At 39.3% G+C, this 16594-nt stretch overlaps 4 protein-coding genes across 4 annotated transcripts; all 4 read right to left on the bottom strand.

The window, feature by feature from the left end:
* Positions 1 to 219: 219 nt before the first annotated feature.
* LOC128634900 (protocadherin beta-16-like) lies at positions 220 to 2734 on the bottom strand. Its single transcript, XM_053685572.1, has one exon. It carries the CDS (start codon positions 2714 to 2716, stop codon positions 239 to 241), a length of 2478 nt encoding a protein of 825 aa, XP_053541547.1. The 5' UTR covers positions 2717 to 2734; the 3' UTR covers positions 220 to 238.
* A 701-nt stretch (positions 2735 to 3435) lies between these two features.
* Positions 3436 to 6577, bottom strand: LOC128634902 (protocadherin alpha-C2). Its single transcript, XM_053685574.1, has one exon. The coding sequence runs from the start codon at positions 5850 to 5852 to the stop codon at positions 3441 to 3443; it is 2412 nt and encodes an 803-aa protein (XP_053541549.1). The 5' UTR covers positions 5853 to 6577; the 3' UTR covers positions 3436 to 3440.
* Positions 6578 to 6584: 7 nt separating this feature from the next.
* Positions 6585 to 8994, bottom strand: LOC108274581 (protocadherin alpha-C2). The gene has a single exon (XM_053685575.1). The coding sequence runs from the start codon at positions 8982 to 8984 to the stop codon at positions 6585 to 6587; it is 2400 nt and encodes a 799-aa protein (XP_053541550.1). The 5' UTR covers positions 8985 to 8994.
* Positions 8995 to 10031: 1037 nt separating this feature from the next.
* On the bottom strand, positions 10032 to 12798 carry LOC108275060 (protocadherin alpha-C2). Its single transcript, XM_017485623.3, has one exon. The coding sequence runs from the start codon at positions 12437 to 12439 to the stop codon at positions 10037 to 10039; it is 2403 nt and encodes an 800-aa protein (XP_017341112.2). The 5' UTR covers positions 12440 to 12798; the 3' UTR covers positions 10032 to 10036.
* Between the last annotated feature and the right edge of the window lie 3796 nt (positions 12799 to 16594).

Here is a 16594-nt window from a genome sequence, read left to right as displayed (position 1 = left end):
ACGCCGACATGGCAATGAAGGAATGACCTGGCTTGCGCAGTTTTTATAGGTGAGCAGCGACGCTGTGTGCATATACGGAAACGGTACACTTTTGCATCAAAAGTTTGCAAAAAAAAACAAAAAACATACACATTCCAGGACAAGCACTGCTAATTCTAACATATTTAATAGATTTCAAGGATGATTACAAATAAGGAAGTGTATTGTCAAAGATTTATAATAATAAGACTTAAATATCTTAATTGATAAACATCATCACTTGAATGATAAAGTTACCATTAATATTGTTGATCAAAAAGTAAATTACCTGTAAAGTAGATGCAGCTGAGTCACTAGTCTCAGTCATTCCTGTGCTCCTCGGTATACTGGACACAATGTATCTCTGTCCTTTTGGCACAGGTTGTCTAACTACCAGCTTTCCTTTCCTGGTTTCTGCTAGAAACAAACTGTACCAGTAGGCATCGTTGGAGACCAGAGTGGAATCTGCAATGGTAGAGTTCCTCTCACTGATCACACTGTTCCTACAGGGAGGAGCAGCTTTACTGGGTTTCGGTTTCTGACACTTTAGCACGATGGTGACCAATATGGTGATCAGTAACAGAAACGACACTGAGCCCAGTCCGATTACCAGATACAGATTTAAATCTGAAAAGATGTCATATTCTAAAGGCACTTCAGTCATTTCAGCATAGCTTTTAAGTGCCGTCTCCACCGTGGACAGTTTGATGGTGACTGTAGCAGAGAGAGAGGGCTCTCCGTTATCCTTGGCGATCACCACCAGCCGCTGGTGGCGCGAGTCTCTGTAACTGAACATTCTGGTGGTCCGGATCTCTCCATTGTACTGGTCCAAACTGAATAATGTAGCATCAGTGTTCTGGAGAAATTGGTACGTAACGCGGGAGTTGTGTACAGAGTCTGTGTCTATAGCAATTACTTTGGCTATAAGAGTTCCTTTATCGGTGGATCTCGGTATTTTTTCTTCCACCACTGAGCCGTGCGCGCGCCATGGAGACACTATAACCGGTGTGTTGTCGTTCTGGTCCATGATAATAATGTGGACGGTAACGTTACTGCTGAGTGGAGGAACACCAGAATCTCTGGCCTCAATATGGAAAAGAAACTCCTTCTCTATCTCATAATCAAACGTCTTTAGTGCGTAAAGGTTACCATTCTCTGGATTAATGGAGAACAGCATGGACATGGAGGTGTTTACTATTTCCCTTTCTATTATAAAATAAACCAGATACTGATTTTCATGGAGGTCTGGGTCGTGTGCAGTGAGGGAACTTAGTAAAGCTCCAGGTGGATTATTTTCCATAACCTGTATCGTATAAAATGATTGTGGAAACTGTGGCACATTGTCGTTAACGTCCAGCAGCTCTAGAGTTACAGTTTCATTATCGGATAACGGAGGGTTTCCTCTGTCAGTAACGGTAAATGTGATGTCATATTCTGGTACTTTTTCACGGTCCAGTGGTTCGGATACCACGAGCTCGTAATAATTCTCAGATGATTCTTTCAGTACAAACGGTAAATTGTCAGGAATATGAAGATCAATTTGGCCATTTTCATCCGAATCTTTATCACTGACACTAATCACAGCTATAACGGTATCAACAGCAATGTCCTCTTTAACAGGAGTTGAAAAAGATCGTACTGAAATTTCTGGATGATTGTCATTCATGTCTGTTATCATAATGGTTACTTTACACTGTCCCGATAATGAATTAGTACCTTTATCCTTTGCTATAATTTCCATGTTATAAATTCGGAAATCCTCATAATTGATCGTTTCTTTAACCCTTATCTCACCAGTGTCTGGGCTTAATCCAAAAGCCTCTTGTGCCTTTTCTGACGTATATAGGCCGAAAGAGTATGTAATATCTGAGTTCGAGCCTTCATCTAAGTCAGTGGCATTTAGTTTAACCACGAGACTTCCTATAGGGGAGTTCTCTGTGACATTGATGGTATAGCTTTCCCGATCAAACTTGGGTGCGTTGTCATTTGCATCCTGCACCCGAACAACAATGCTGGCTGTACCAGAGCGCGCAGGAACTCCGCCATCCACAGCAGTAAGTATCAGATTATGGATAGCTTGAACTTCACGGTCTAAAGATTTTTTCAAAATTAAATCAGCAAATTTCGACCCATCTCTGCCAGACTGTATCTCTATTCCAAAGTGATCGCTTTCACTTAGATAATATGTTTTAACCGAATTGGATCCAACGTCAGAATCCACCGCATTGCTGACAGAGAATCTTTCACCTGCTGGTGTCGATTCCAAAATGTCCAAATGAATAGTGTCGCGTCGGAAATGAGGGTTATTGTCATTGATATCAGTTATTTCTAATTCTATGTAAAATATGCGCACAGGATTCTCCACAATCACTTCCATTTTTAAAAAACAAGTCGTTGTTGTTTTAGGCGGACACAGATGCTCACGATCAATTTTTTCTAATATGTAGAGCTCTCCTTTGTCTTTGTTTATGTCGAGATATTTCTTATTAGCAATAACATCTAGTCGAACCTTCCGTTTAATCAAAGTATCTAAATCTAGTCCTAAATCGGTGGCTAAATTTGCAACCACGGATCCTTCCTCCATCTCTTCAGGGATAGAATAGTGAGTTACAGTACACGACGTGTGAATCATGGCAGAGAATAAAATAACCACCGAGACGTACCTTCTCCAGCACCGCGCGTTCACATGAACCCCCATTGTCTCCTTTTATCGTTTTGTTCCAGCAAAATCAATGACTTCCACACAAGACCTCAAACTCCAATAAGGGGACGAAATAGATGTTGCTAAATAATTTCGGGTTTTGAGAAAATAAAAGACTGCTTAATGCGGGGTTTCAGTAATTAGTGAAAAATCCTTTTAAGCACACGATGCTCGTTCTTATCGCTCAGTGATAACTGTGATGGCGACAGGCACATACGCCCAGTGAACAGCCCCTGTGATTTTCTGGAATACAGCGCCACTTTGTGCACACGCCAAAAGACACATTTCAAATCGAAATACAAATAGGCTGAATTTCGTAAAGAAGAAACTCTTTTTAACCTTGTAGGTAATTTTTATTATATAAAATAATTTTGAAAGAATCAGTAAGCACTCACAGTAATCACTTATCTATTTAATAGTCATAAAAAGTAACATTTTCACCAGTGTTCGATAAAAAGCTACCTTCCTTCAAAAACACACAACAATTAGCTGGTCCACATGCCTCTAAGAGGTTTGATATGTCTTGCCTATTCACTTAAATGCTTTGTGTTACACAACAAGCTTGAGATTCAGTTTGCCCTCTGGATGCGACCAATTAGACTATGTTTGCTTGTTTTTTCACTCATGTTAAAAATAGCGTGACCTTGGCTTGCCTAGTGTAAAAAAAATGCAATACTGTTTAACGTATTGTGAAATGCATGTGGGTGTATGCCAATATTTGCTACCTTACCTGTAGAGTAGATGCAGCTGAGTCACTAGTCTCAGTCATTCCTGTGCTCCTCGGTATACTGGACACAATGTATCTCTGTCCCTTTGGCACAGGTTGTCTAACTACAAGCTTTCCTTTCCTGGTTTCTGCTAGAAACAAACTGTACCAGTAGGCATCGTTGGAGACCAGAGTGGAATCTGCAATGGTAGAGTTCCTCTCACTGATCACACTGTTCCTACAGGGAGGAGCAGCTTTACTGGGTTTCGGTTTCTGACACTTCAGCACGATGGTGACCAATATGGTGATCAGTAACAGAAACGACACTGAGCCCAGTCCGATTACCAGATACAGATTTAAATCTGAAAAGATGTCATATTCCAAAGGCACTTCAGTCATTTCAGCATAGCTTTTAAGTGCCGTCTCCACCGTGGACAGTTTGATGGTGACTGTGGCAGAGAGTGAGGGCTCTCCGTTATCCTTGGCGATCACCACCAGCCGCTGGTGGCGCGAGTCTCTGTAACTGAACATTCTGGTGGTCCGGATCTCTCCATTGTACTGGTCCAAACTGAATAATGTAGCATCAGTGTTCTGGAGAAATTGGTACGTAACGCGGGAGTTGTGTACAGAGTCTGTGTCTATAGCAATTACTTTGGCTATCAGAGTTCCTTTATCGGTGGATCTCGGTATTTTTTCTTCCACCACTGAGCCGTGCGCGCGCCATGGAGACACTATAACCGGTGTGTTGTCGTTCTGGTCCATGATAATAATGTGGACGGTAACGTTACTGCTGAGTGGAGGAACACCAGAATCTCTGGCCTCAATATGGAAAAGAAACTCCTTCTCTATCTCATAATCAAACGTCTTTAGTGCGTAAAGGTTACCATTCTCTGGATTAATGGAGAACAGCATGGACATGGAGGTGTTTACTATTTCCCTTTCTATTATAAAATAAACCAGATACTGATTTTCATGGAGGTCTGGGTCGTGTGCAGTGAGGGAACTTAGTAAAGCTCCAGGTGGATTATTTTCCATAACCTGTATCGTATAAAATGATTGTGGAAACTGTGGCACATTGTCGTTAACGTCCAGCAGTTCGAGAGTTACAGTTTCATTATCAGATAACGGAGGGTTTCCTCTGTCAGTAACGGTAAATGTGATGTCATATTCTGGTACTTTTTCACGGTCCAGTGGTTCAGATACCACGAGCTCGTAATAATTCTCAGATGATTCTTTCAGTGCAAACGGCAAATTGTCAGGAATATGAAGATCAATTTGGCTATTTTCACCCGAATCTTTATCACTGACACTAATCACAGCTATAACGGTATCAACAGCAATGTCCTCTTTAACAGGAGTTGAAAAAGATCGTACTGAAATTTCTGGATGATTGTCATTCATGTCTGTTATCATAATGGTTACTTTACACTGTCCCGATAATGAATTAGTACCTTTATCCTTTGCTATAATTTCCATGTTATAAATTCGGAAATCCTCATAATTGATCGTTTCTTTAACTCTTATCTCACCAGTGTCTGGGCTTAATCCAAAAGCCTCTTGTGCCTTTTCTGACGTATATAGGCCGAAAGAGTATGTAATATCTGAGTTCGAGCCTTCATCTAAGTCAGTGGCATTTAGTTTAACCACGAGACTTCCTATAGGGGAGTTCTCTGTGACATTGATGGTATAGCTTTCCCGATCAAACTTGGGTGCGTTGTCATTTGCATCCTGCACCCGAACAACAATGCTGGCTGTACCAGAGCGCGCAGGAACTCCGCCATCCACAGCAGTAAGTATCAGATTATGGATAGCTTGAACTTCACGGTCTAAAGTTTTTTTCAAAATTAAATCAGCAAATTTCGACCCATCTCTGCCAGACTGTATCTCTATTCCAAAGTGATCGCTTTCACTTAGATAATATGTTTTAACCGAATTGGATCCAACGTCAGAATCCACCGCATTGCTGACAGAGAATCTTTCACCTGCTGGTGTCGATTCCAAAATGTCCAAATGAATAGTGTCGCGTCGGAAATGAGGGTTATTGTCATTGATATCAGTTATTTCTAATTCTATGTAAAATATGCGCACAGGATTCTCCACAATCACTTCCATTTTTAAAAAACAAGTAGTTTTTGCAGGACAGAGATGCTCACGATCAATCTTTTCTAATATGTAGAGCTCTCCTTTGTCTTTGTTTATGTCGAGATATTTCTTATTAGCAATAACATCTAATCGAACCTTCCGTTTAATCAAAGTATCTAAATCTAGTCCTAAATCGGTGGCTAAATTTGCAACCACGGATCCTTCCTCCATCTCTTCAGGGATAGAATAGTGAGTTACAGTACACGACGTGTGAATCATGGCAGAGAATAAAATAACCACCGAGACGTACCTTCTCCAGCACCGCGCGTTCACATGAACCCCCATTGTCTCCTTTTATCGTTTTGTTCCAGCAAAATCAATGACTTCCACACAAGACCTCAAACTCCAATAAGGGGACGAAATAGATGTTGCTAAATAATTTCGTGTTTTGAGAAAATAAAAGACTGCTTAATGCGGGGTTTCAGTAATTAGTGAGAAATCCTTTTAAGCACACGATGCTCGTTCTGATCGCTCAGTGATAACTGTGATGGCGACAGGCACATACGCCCAGTGAACAGCCCCTGTGATTTTCTGGAATACAGCGCCACTTTGTGCACACGCCAAAAGACACATTTCAAATCGGAATATTTAAATACAAATAGGGGGAATTTCGTAAAGAAAAAACTCTTTTTAAACTTGTAGGTAATTTTTTTTATGGAAATAATTTTGAAAGAATCAGTAAGCACTCACAATAATCACTTATCTATTTAATAGTCATAAAAAACTAACATTTTCACCAGTGTTAGCTAAACACCTACCTTCCTTCAAAAACACACAACAATTAGCTGGTCCACATGCCTCTAATAGGTTTGATATGTCTTGCCTATTCAATTAAATGCTTTGTGTTACACAACAAGCTTGAGATTCAGTTTGCCCTCTGGATGCGACCAATTTGCCTATGTTTGCATGTTTTTTTCACTCATGTTAAAAATAGCGTGACACTGGTATGCCTTGTGTAAAAAAATGCAATGTTGTGTAATGAATTGTGAAATGCATGTGGGTGTATGCCAATATTTACTACCTTACCTGTAGAGTAGACGCAGCTGAGTCACTAGTCTCGGTCATTCCTGTGCTCCTCGGTATACTGGACACAATGTATCTCTGTCCTTTTGGCACAGGTTGTCTAACTACAAGCTTTCCTTTCCTGGTTTCTGCTAGAAACAAACTGTACCAGTAGGCATCGTTGGAGACCAGAGTGGAATCTGCAATGGTAGAGTTCCTCTCACTGATCACACTGTTCCTACAGGGAGGAACAGCTTTACTGGGTTTCGGTTTCTGACACTTCAGCACGATGGTCACCAATATGGTGATCAGTAACAGAAACGACACTGAGCCCAGTCCGATTACCAGATACAGGTTTAAATCTGAAAAGATGTCATATTCTAAAGGCACTTCAGTCATTTCAGCATAGCTTTTAAGTGCCGTCTCCACCGTGGACAGTTTGATGGTGACTGTAGCAGAGAGAGAGGGCTCTCCGTTATCCTTGGCGATCACCACCAGCCGCTGGTGGCGCGAGTCTCTGTAACTGAACATTCTGGTGGTCCGGATCTCTCCATTGTACTGGTCCAAACTGAATAATGTAGCATCAGTGTTCTGGAGAAATTGGTACGTAACGCGGGAGTTGTGTACAGAGTCTGTGTCTATAGCAATTACTTTGGCTATCAGAGTTCCTTTATCGGTGGATCTCGGTATTTTTTCTTCCACCACTGAGCCGTGCGCGCGCCATGGAGACACTATAACCGGTGTGTTGTCGTTCTGGTCCATGATAATAATGTGGACGGTAACGTTACTGCTGAGTGGAGGAACACCAGAGTCTCTGGCCTCAATATGGAAAAGAAACTCCTTCTCTATCTCATAATCAAACGTCTTTAGTGCGTAAAGGTTACCATTCTCTGGATTAATGGAGAACAGCATGGACATGGAGGTGTTCACTATTTCCTTTTCTATTATGAAATAAACTAGATACTGATTTTCATGTAAATCTGGGTCATGGGCAGTTATGGAGCTCAATAAAGCCCCGGGAGGATTGTTTTCCATAACAGATATACTATAGAAACTCTGTGGGAACTGAGGTGCGTTATCATTAACGTCCAGTAAGTGCACTACTATAGTTTCATTGTCAGACAGTGGTGGATTTCCTCTGTCTGTCACTAATAAAGTAATGTCATATTCTGGAGTTATTTCTCGATCTAATGGTTCCGATATTAGCAGTTCGTAGTGATAGTCAGACGATTTATTTAGAGTAAATGGGATATTTTGGTTTATTGTGAGATTAACCTTTCCATTGTCTCCCGTGTCTCTGTCGCTTACACCTACAAGAGCTATAACTGTGCCGACAGGAGTGTCCTCTTTCACAGTGTTCTTCAGTGATTTGATGGTTATCTCCGGATAATTATCGTTCATATCCATAATGTCCACTGTTATTCTACACTGACTGGAGAGCGGAATGGGGCCGTTATCTTTGGCCTCTATATGCATCTCAAATATTTTCATGTCTTCGAAATCTATAGTGCCTTTAGCAGTTATTTCGCCAGTTTTTGAATTCAAATTGAACATGTCTTGAGTTTTTTCTGAGGTGTAAAGCGTAAATGAATACGTTATTTCTGCGTTTGAGCCTTCATCAGTATCAGTTGCGTTTAGTTTAGTAACAAGAGTGCCAATCGGGGAATTCTCACTCATTTTCACGGTGTATACCGAGCGGTCAAACTGAGGGGCGTTGTCGTTTGTATCCAGCACACGAACAATAATATTGGCAGTTCCGGAGCGCGCAGGGACACCGCCATCTACAGCGGTGAGAATGAGATTATGAATAGGCTGTGCTTCCCGGTCTAATGCTTTCATAAGGACCATATCGACATATTTTGTACCATCACTTCCAGAATGAATATCTATTGTAAAATGATCGCTATCACTAATTTTGTATGTATTAACACTGTTAGCCCCTACATCCGGGTCTTGTGCATTGGGTAAAGAAAATCTTTCACCTGGTGATGCAGACTCGGAGACATCCAGTTCTACCCTATCCATTCTAAAATGTGGAGCATTATCATTGATATCTGTGATCTCTAATTCAATGTTAAAAATACGCAATGGGTTTTTGATTATCACATCCAATTTGATAAAACACGATGTTTTACCTTGGCATAGGGACTCTCTATCCATTTTTTCAGCAATATAAAGCTCACCTGTTTTTTTATTTATTTCTAAATATTTCTTGTGAACAGTGTCGAGCTTTACCTCTCTTTGTGCTAGTCCGGTAACATCTAGACCTAGATCTGAGGCTAGATTTGCAACAATAGATCCGCGATCCATCTCCTCCGGTATAGAATAACGCGTGACAGACAAAGCGGCCCTCCATGTCTCCGAAAATACAAAGAAAAGCGTTACCCAGCTGATAATTCCTGTCGTCTTCATCATTCAGCTCGGTGTTTAAAAAAATCAGTTTAAAAATTAATCTGTCTCCTCTCGAAAAGTCAAACTTATTATTTTTCTTTTTACAACTCCAGGATGCTCACACGCACACTGCTCTAGTTCTTTCAGATATTATGGATCCGTTATGGATATGTTAACTCCCCTTCAAGATCATGCGACTTATAGTGCCATTTATTGGCAAATAGTGACACCCGGAGTCCAACTGCGGTTAGTTCCTCTGAACAAAGAGAAGGGTAGTTTGCTTTAGATTAATAATATCACAAATACTAATTTTGTTGCAGTTATATTGAACATACATTAATAACATCCACCAGACGTGTTAGGTTGGTAGCTTCTAACACAGGCTATGTTATATATTATATATGTGCAGACATACAAGCAATCCTAACAGTCAAGTGTAGATTATATCGATATGAAAGCCTCGGCAATTAAGAAAACTCGAGAAGCAGCATGGCAGAAAATATATAGGGTACGACAGAATAAATGCGTAAGAATTAAACCACACAAACTAATAATAAAAAAGACAGTTTAAACTGGTTCTATAGTCAAAACTATCATGCTTAATTTATTATTTGCACACGCCAAAAGATACATTTCAAATCGGAATATTTAAATACAAATAGAAGGAATTGCATAAAGAAAAAACTCTTTTTAAATTTGTAGGTAATTTTTTTATGTAAAATAATTTTGAAAGAATCAGTAAGCACTTACAATAATCACTTATCTATTTAATAGTCATAAAAAACTAACATTTTCACCAGTGTTAGCTAAACACCTACCTTCATTCAAAAACACACAACAATTAGCTGGTCCACATGCCTCTAATAGGTTTGATATGTCTTGCCTATTCAATTAAATGCTTTGTGTTACACAACAAGCTTGAGATTCAGTTTGCCCTCTGGATGCGACCAATTAGCCGATGTTTGCATATTTTTTCACTCATGTTAAAAATAGCGTGACACTGGTATGCCTTGTGTAAAAAAATGCAATGTTGTGTAATGAATTGTGAAATGCATGTGGGTGTATGCCAATATTTGCTACCTTACCTGTAGAGTAGACGCAGCTGAGTCACTAGTCTCGGTCATTCCTGTGCTCCTCGGTATACTGGACACAATGTATCTCTGTCCTTTTGGCACAGGTTGTCTAACTACCAGCTTTCCTTTCCTGGTCTCTGCTAGAAACAAACTGTACCAGTAGGCATCGTTGGAGACCAGAGTGGAATCTGCAATGGTAGAGTTCCTCTCACTGATCACACTGTTCCTACAGGGAGGAACAGCTTTACTGGGTTTCGGTTTCTGACACTTCAGCACAATGGTCACCAATATTGTAATCAGTAACAGGAATGACACGGAGCCCAGTCCGATTACCAGATACAGATTTAAATCTGAAAAGATGTCATATTCTAAAGGCACTTCAGTCATTTCAGCATAGCTTTTAAGTGCCGTCTCCACCGTGGACAGTTTGATGGTGACTGTAGCAGAGAGAGAGGGCTCTCCGTTATCCTTGGCGATCACCACCAGCCGCTGGTGGCGCGAGTCTCTGTAACTGAACATTCTGGTGGTCCGGATCTCTCCGTTGTACTGGTCCAAACTGAATAATGTAGCATCAGTGTTCTGGAGAAATTGGTACGTAACGCGGGAGTTGTGTACAGAGTCTGTGTCTATAGCAATTACTTTGGCTATAAGAGTTCCTTTATCGGTGGATCTCGGTATTTTTTCTTCCACCACTGAGCCGTGCGCGCGCCATGGAGACACTATAACCGGTGTGTTGTCGTTCTGGTCCATGATAATAATGTGAACAGTCACGTTACTGCTGAGTGGAGGAACACCAGAATCTCTGGTCTCAATATGGAAAAGAAAGTCCTTCTCTATCTCATAATCAAACGTCTTTAGTGCGTAAAGGTTACCATTCTCTGGATTAATGGAGAACAGCATGGACATGGAGGTGTTCACTATTTCCTTTTCTATTATGAAATAAACTAGATACTGATTTTCATGTAAATCTGGGTCATGGGCAGTTATGGAGCTCAATAAAGCCCCGGGAGGATTGTTTTCCATAACAGATATACTATAGAAACTCTGTGGGAACTGAGGTGCGTTATCATTAACGTCCAGTAAGTGCACTACTATAGTTTCATTGTCAGACAGTGGTGGATTTCCTCTGTCTGTCACTAATAAAGTAATGTCATATTCTGGAGTTATTTCTCGATCTAATGGTTCCGATATTAGCAGTTCGTAGTGATAGTCAGACGATTTATTTAGAGTAAATGGGATATTTTGGTTTATTGTGAGATTAACCTTTCCATTGTCTCCCGTGTCTCTGTCGCTTACACCTACAAGAGCTATAACTGTGCCGACAGGAGTGTCCTCTTTCACAGTGTTCTTCAGTGATTTGATGGTTATCTCCGGATAATTATCGTTCATATCCATAATGTCCACTGTTATTCTACACTGACTGGAGAGCGGAATGGGGCCGTTATCTTTGGCCTCTATATGCATCTCAAATATTTTCATGTCTTCGAAATCTATAGTGCCTTTAGCAGTTATTTCGCCAGTTTTTGAATTCAAATTGAACATGTCTTGAGTTTTTTCTGAGGTGTAAAGCGTAAATGAATACGTTATTTCTGCGTTTGAGCCTTCATCAGTATCAGTTGCGTTTAGTTTAGTAACAAGAGTGCCAATCGGGGAATTCTCACTCATTTTCACGGTGTATACCGAGCGGTCAAACTGAGGGGCGTTGTCGTTTGTATCAAGCACACGAACAATAATATTGGCAGTTCCGGAGCGCGCAGGGACACCGCCATCTACAGCGGTGAGAATGAGATTATGAATAGGCTGTGCTTCCCGGTCTAATGCTTTCATAAGGACCAAGTCGCCATATTTTGTACCATCACTTCCAGAATGAATATCTATTGTAAAATGATCGCTATCACTAATTTTGTAAGTATTCACAGTGTTAGCCCCTACATCCGGGTCTTGTGCATTGGGTAAAGAAAATCTTTCACCTGGTGATGCAGACTCGGAGACATCCAGTTCTACCCTATCCATTCTAAAATGTGGAGCATTATCATTGATATCTGTGATCTCTAATTCAATGTTAAAAATACGCAATGGGCTTTTGATTATCATATCCAGTTTGATGAAACAGTTTGACGTTTTGGCCTGACATATACCTTCTCTATCTATTCTTTCAATAATGTACAGCTCCCCTGTTCTCTTATTAACATCTAAATATTTTTTGTTATTAAATATATCTAACTTTACCTCTCGTTGAACTAGTGCTCCTACGTCCAGTCCCAAGTCTGCAGCTAGATTTGCAACAACAGACCCTCTCTCCATCTCCTCCGGTATAGAGTAGCGCGTTACAGACAAAGCCGATCTCCATGTCGCCGAAAATACAAAGAAAACGATCATACAGCATATACATCCCACAGTCTTCATTTTCCAGGCCAAAAATCACTTTCACAGCTTCAGGTGATGTGTTACCTCTCAAAAAGTTATCTTAGTCTACAATGTTACTTAGGTACTTAAAATAGTACAGACTACGAAATGCGATCACGGAAAGTGCTGTTGTCCTTTCAGATTTAATGGAAATCTGAGAATGATGTTCACTCCCTTTTAAGAGCAAGTGCCTTTCAGTGTCATTCACTAGCAAACAGCGACACCCGGAGACCAATGCTCCGATAAACACAGAGAGGATTAGTCTATCTTAGAGTAATTATTACCTACGAGTAATAGACTTAATGTGTCCACAATTGCTGCCGTTTGTTGCACTTGCGTTAAACGTATACATGATCAAAATCCATCATGTGTTAGGTTGGGGCTTCCAAGTTCAGCACCACAAGTGGACAGCGACACGCAAGTCAGTCGGTGTCACGCACTGCAGTGGACAGCGACATACAAAAAAAGTAAAACAAGCCAGATAAGCTTCTATTATTATTATTATTATTGTTATTGTTATTATTATTATTATTATTATTATTATTATTATTGTTGTTGTTGTTGTTGTTGTTGTTGTTGTTGTTGTTGTTGTTTGATAGTTTATTCTATTGACAGTCTAATTGGGTAAATGGATAAATTATGCTTTTGATCTATTTTGGATAATGATTACATCCACATCGCACAAGTTGATGTACATACCACACGTTTATTGAAATGTAAAACAATTACAAAAGTTATGATAAAACAGTATGATAAAATAAAATTCATGAAGTAACAAAAATTAAGCAATTCAATGTAAAAATTAAGTGATTCAATGTAGTCAATGTAAGAAATAGAAAAATAACAGTTAACTACTGTCTGAAATCGGCAGACTGCAAACTACTTTGCTAGATTTCAGAAATTTGTATAGTAAACTAGCTAATACAGCTAACCTTTTTTGCATTTGCTGGAAGTCACAGAAGAACAGAAAGAAATCAAATAAATGCAGCCTGTTTGTTTGTTTGTTTTCTGACTTTTAGATGGCCAAATCATCACATAGATGGCTGTGATCTTGGGGAAGTTTGGAGCAGCCTCTCAATCAATATTCAGGGCACTTCTCTCCTTCCTGAGATGAGCATGTACACAAAACCCCACCCAGAGTCTAATGTGGTCAGCAAAATTCATTCTCATTAGCTAAGTAGCTATCTGCCAAATAAATAAAATAAATTGAAGATACAACAATATCCCAGTTACTTTTCTAGCTGTTTGGTGCAGAATTGGGCTACATACATTAGCTAGCTGTTTATCTTACAAACATAGACTATAAATTTCACTTTGCACCAAACACAAAGAGGTGAGTTTAACTTTGCTGCATAGTTGCCTGAGCCATGCACCACTGTCCAGATTAACCCCACTCTTTAGATTTAGCCTGGCCTTACACCTATCTATCTATCTATCTATCTATCTATCTATCTATCTATCTATCTATCTATCTATCTATCTATCTATCTGTCTGTCTGTCTGTCTGTCTGTCTGTCTAACTAAATATCTAACTAACTAATCAGCATTTAATATTTAGTTACTTCTCTTTCACACTCTGTATTGTATTCTTGTAAAATATATTTTAACTTCTTGAATTTATTCATTTGTTTGTTGTTGGTTTTTTTTACGTACAATGTTTCTGGCTTATCTGGATTTCACTGTATTCCATATATCCAAGCACTAAAGATGGTTAGTGACTGTTATGGTTAAAGACAGTGGACCATAAGCTCAACCAATGAGTCCTGCATGGACGTCTAATTTTCCCATATTGATTTCTCAGGCTTTTGCTACACAACCTTTCTTTAATCACATTACTTCATCAATTAATTTACAGTGTTCTCAATATTTTTAACATTTATGGTGCTGAATTTTTACATTTATGGTAGTGAGTGAAATCTCTGGCCTCTGTGGTACCCTAGGCTCTATAACTTAAGAGAAAAAATGAATGATGTGGGGTACCAAGATCCAACCAATCAGGACAAGGAGGGAATCATTTTACCTGGTAAACCTGGAAGCTCTCCCTTCAGCCTTTCTTGCCTAGGCATGTGTTTTGAGGGCATGGGTTTGAGGGAAACCTAACATGAGGGCTGTATTTCTACAGTAGGAAGTCTGTTATTTTAGGTACTGTCCACTGACCCACAAATAACCAGGTAATTAACTGCAAAAAATAGTGAATGTTGTACAAACATCATGTTGCCTAGTTGATTATACACTATATGTGTAAAAGTTTATGGATACCTGACCATGACTCCCGTGTGGGTTTCCTCCAAACACGAGGTTGGAGATACATGATTGTCTAGGATGTGTTTGTATGCTATATCATTAAAATGTCCCATTTTCCAACCAGTTATACACATGTTAGTGTGGTGTATGCACTTTACTGTAAAGCTATGCTTTGTCAATAAGCAAAGACGGACATTAGTTAACCTAAGGTATACCAACACACCTATGGGTTAGTGTTAATTGCACAATCAATTCTAAACCATAACATGATGTTATTAGTTTAAGAAGGTTTGACCCTCATGTTCGTTTACTGAAATGTGTAAATTATGATGGTTAACTGTACAAAATTATGTGTTGTGTGCTGAAAATTAGCTGGCATCAGGCCTAGCATGCTTTAGCCATGCATTTTGTTAGTGTGCTAAAAGGATGGATTGTAAATGAGCCAGTGCAGAGAAATAAGATGATAATCAGTTGTTGCAAGTATCAACTAGTTACTATGACTTTGACTATGACATTATGCTCAACATGAACCTAAAATCATACTTCAGATCAGTACAACTTATTCAGATCAACACATCTCTGTAAGTTTGCTGTTCATATGTTCATATGTTCATATGTATTTTGTTAATGAATTATTAAGAACTAAAATAAAATGTAAATAACCAATATTTATCTTTAGCTAGAATTAGATTTGTGGCCTATATGTTACCTGTTAGAGTCTATGCTAGTCTGACCTGCCATTAGCAAAGAAAATAGGCTAACGTGGTTAAATACAGACAGTTAATCTTGCATCAACATGCATTTTCTAATTAGATGGAGTTCATGCCTCCTAGGGAGGCTTACTCCAGCATAATGAAACATTTTAATGAGGAAGATCCAGGGGTGTTCATTGTTAAGGCTAAGACTGCTGGTGACCTGTCCACATTCAGGTGCACACAGATTGCTATAGTACTAACTATATAGGGTAACATGAGTAAGGTCAGATCAGTTGACAAATTGGTATGATTCTTGATATTTTTTGTATGTGGATGGATTTGATTGGATGCTAAACTGAAATAATTAGGTGCTGACCTGAGCATATTCAATGGATATAGTATTCAGTCATTGGCTAGATGACAAAATAAACCACTTAACCAGTGTGGTCTGGAGTAGGATTACTGAAGATGCCTTCAAATACAACAAAATTAAATGTTTCTACATTAAAAAAATATATATATATACAATAATGAGCAGTAAGCAGCTCTACACTAAACAAAGTCAGTATTTGGTGTGAAAACTCTTTGCTTAAAAACACCATCAGGAGTCTCCGGTACACTTTGTGCAATTTTATAAGGAAATTGGCTGATAAGTTTTACTGAGCATCTTGGTAAGCAATTCTTATGAGATTCGGAGTGCACACTTGCTTTTTTTTGCATTTCCCATCAGCCTTTTTCAATTGTCTGAGAATTAGTCTATTATATTGCATTCTTTTCTGACATACAAACATTGACTGACAAACATTGACTCTCTCTCTCTCTCTCTCTCTCTCTCTCTCTCTCTCTCTCTCTCTCTCTCTCTCTCTCTCTCTCTCTCTCTCTCTCTCTCTCTCTCTCTCTCTCTCTCTCTCTCTCTCTCTCTCTCTCTCTCTCTCTCTCTCTCTCTCTCTCTCTCTCTCTCTCATTCAGATCAGTGCAGAGGTCAGAGGGATCATCATCACGGACCAAGATCTTATGGCCTTGCCTTAAATGTGTATAACACATCAGTAGTGTCATACAGAATGCTGTTATTAAAATGTTAAAATATTACAATTCTGAAAACGAGACTTAGATTAGGTAGTAAATTTGGTGATCTGGCTATTTATTGTGCAAATTTGTACAAATAATATTTTATTATATTCGGTTAGATTGTAAACCATGCCATCAATATTAGATT

Source organism: Ictalurus punctatus, chromosome 14 (genome assembly GCF_001660625.3).
Source record: "Ictalurus punctatus breed USDA103 chromosome 14, Coco_2.0, whole genome shotgun sequence".
Classification (NCBI taxonomy): Eukaryota; Metazoa; Chordata; class Actinopteri; order Siluriformes; family Ictaluridae; genus Ictalurus; species Ictalurus punctatus.
The sequence above is the reverse complement of the archived record's forward strand: the minus strand, read 5'-3'. Positions and strand labels throughout refer to the sequence as shown.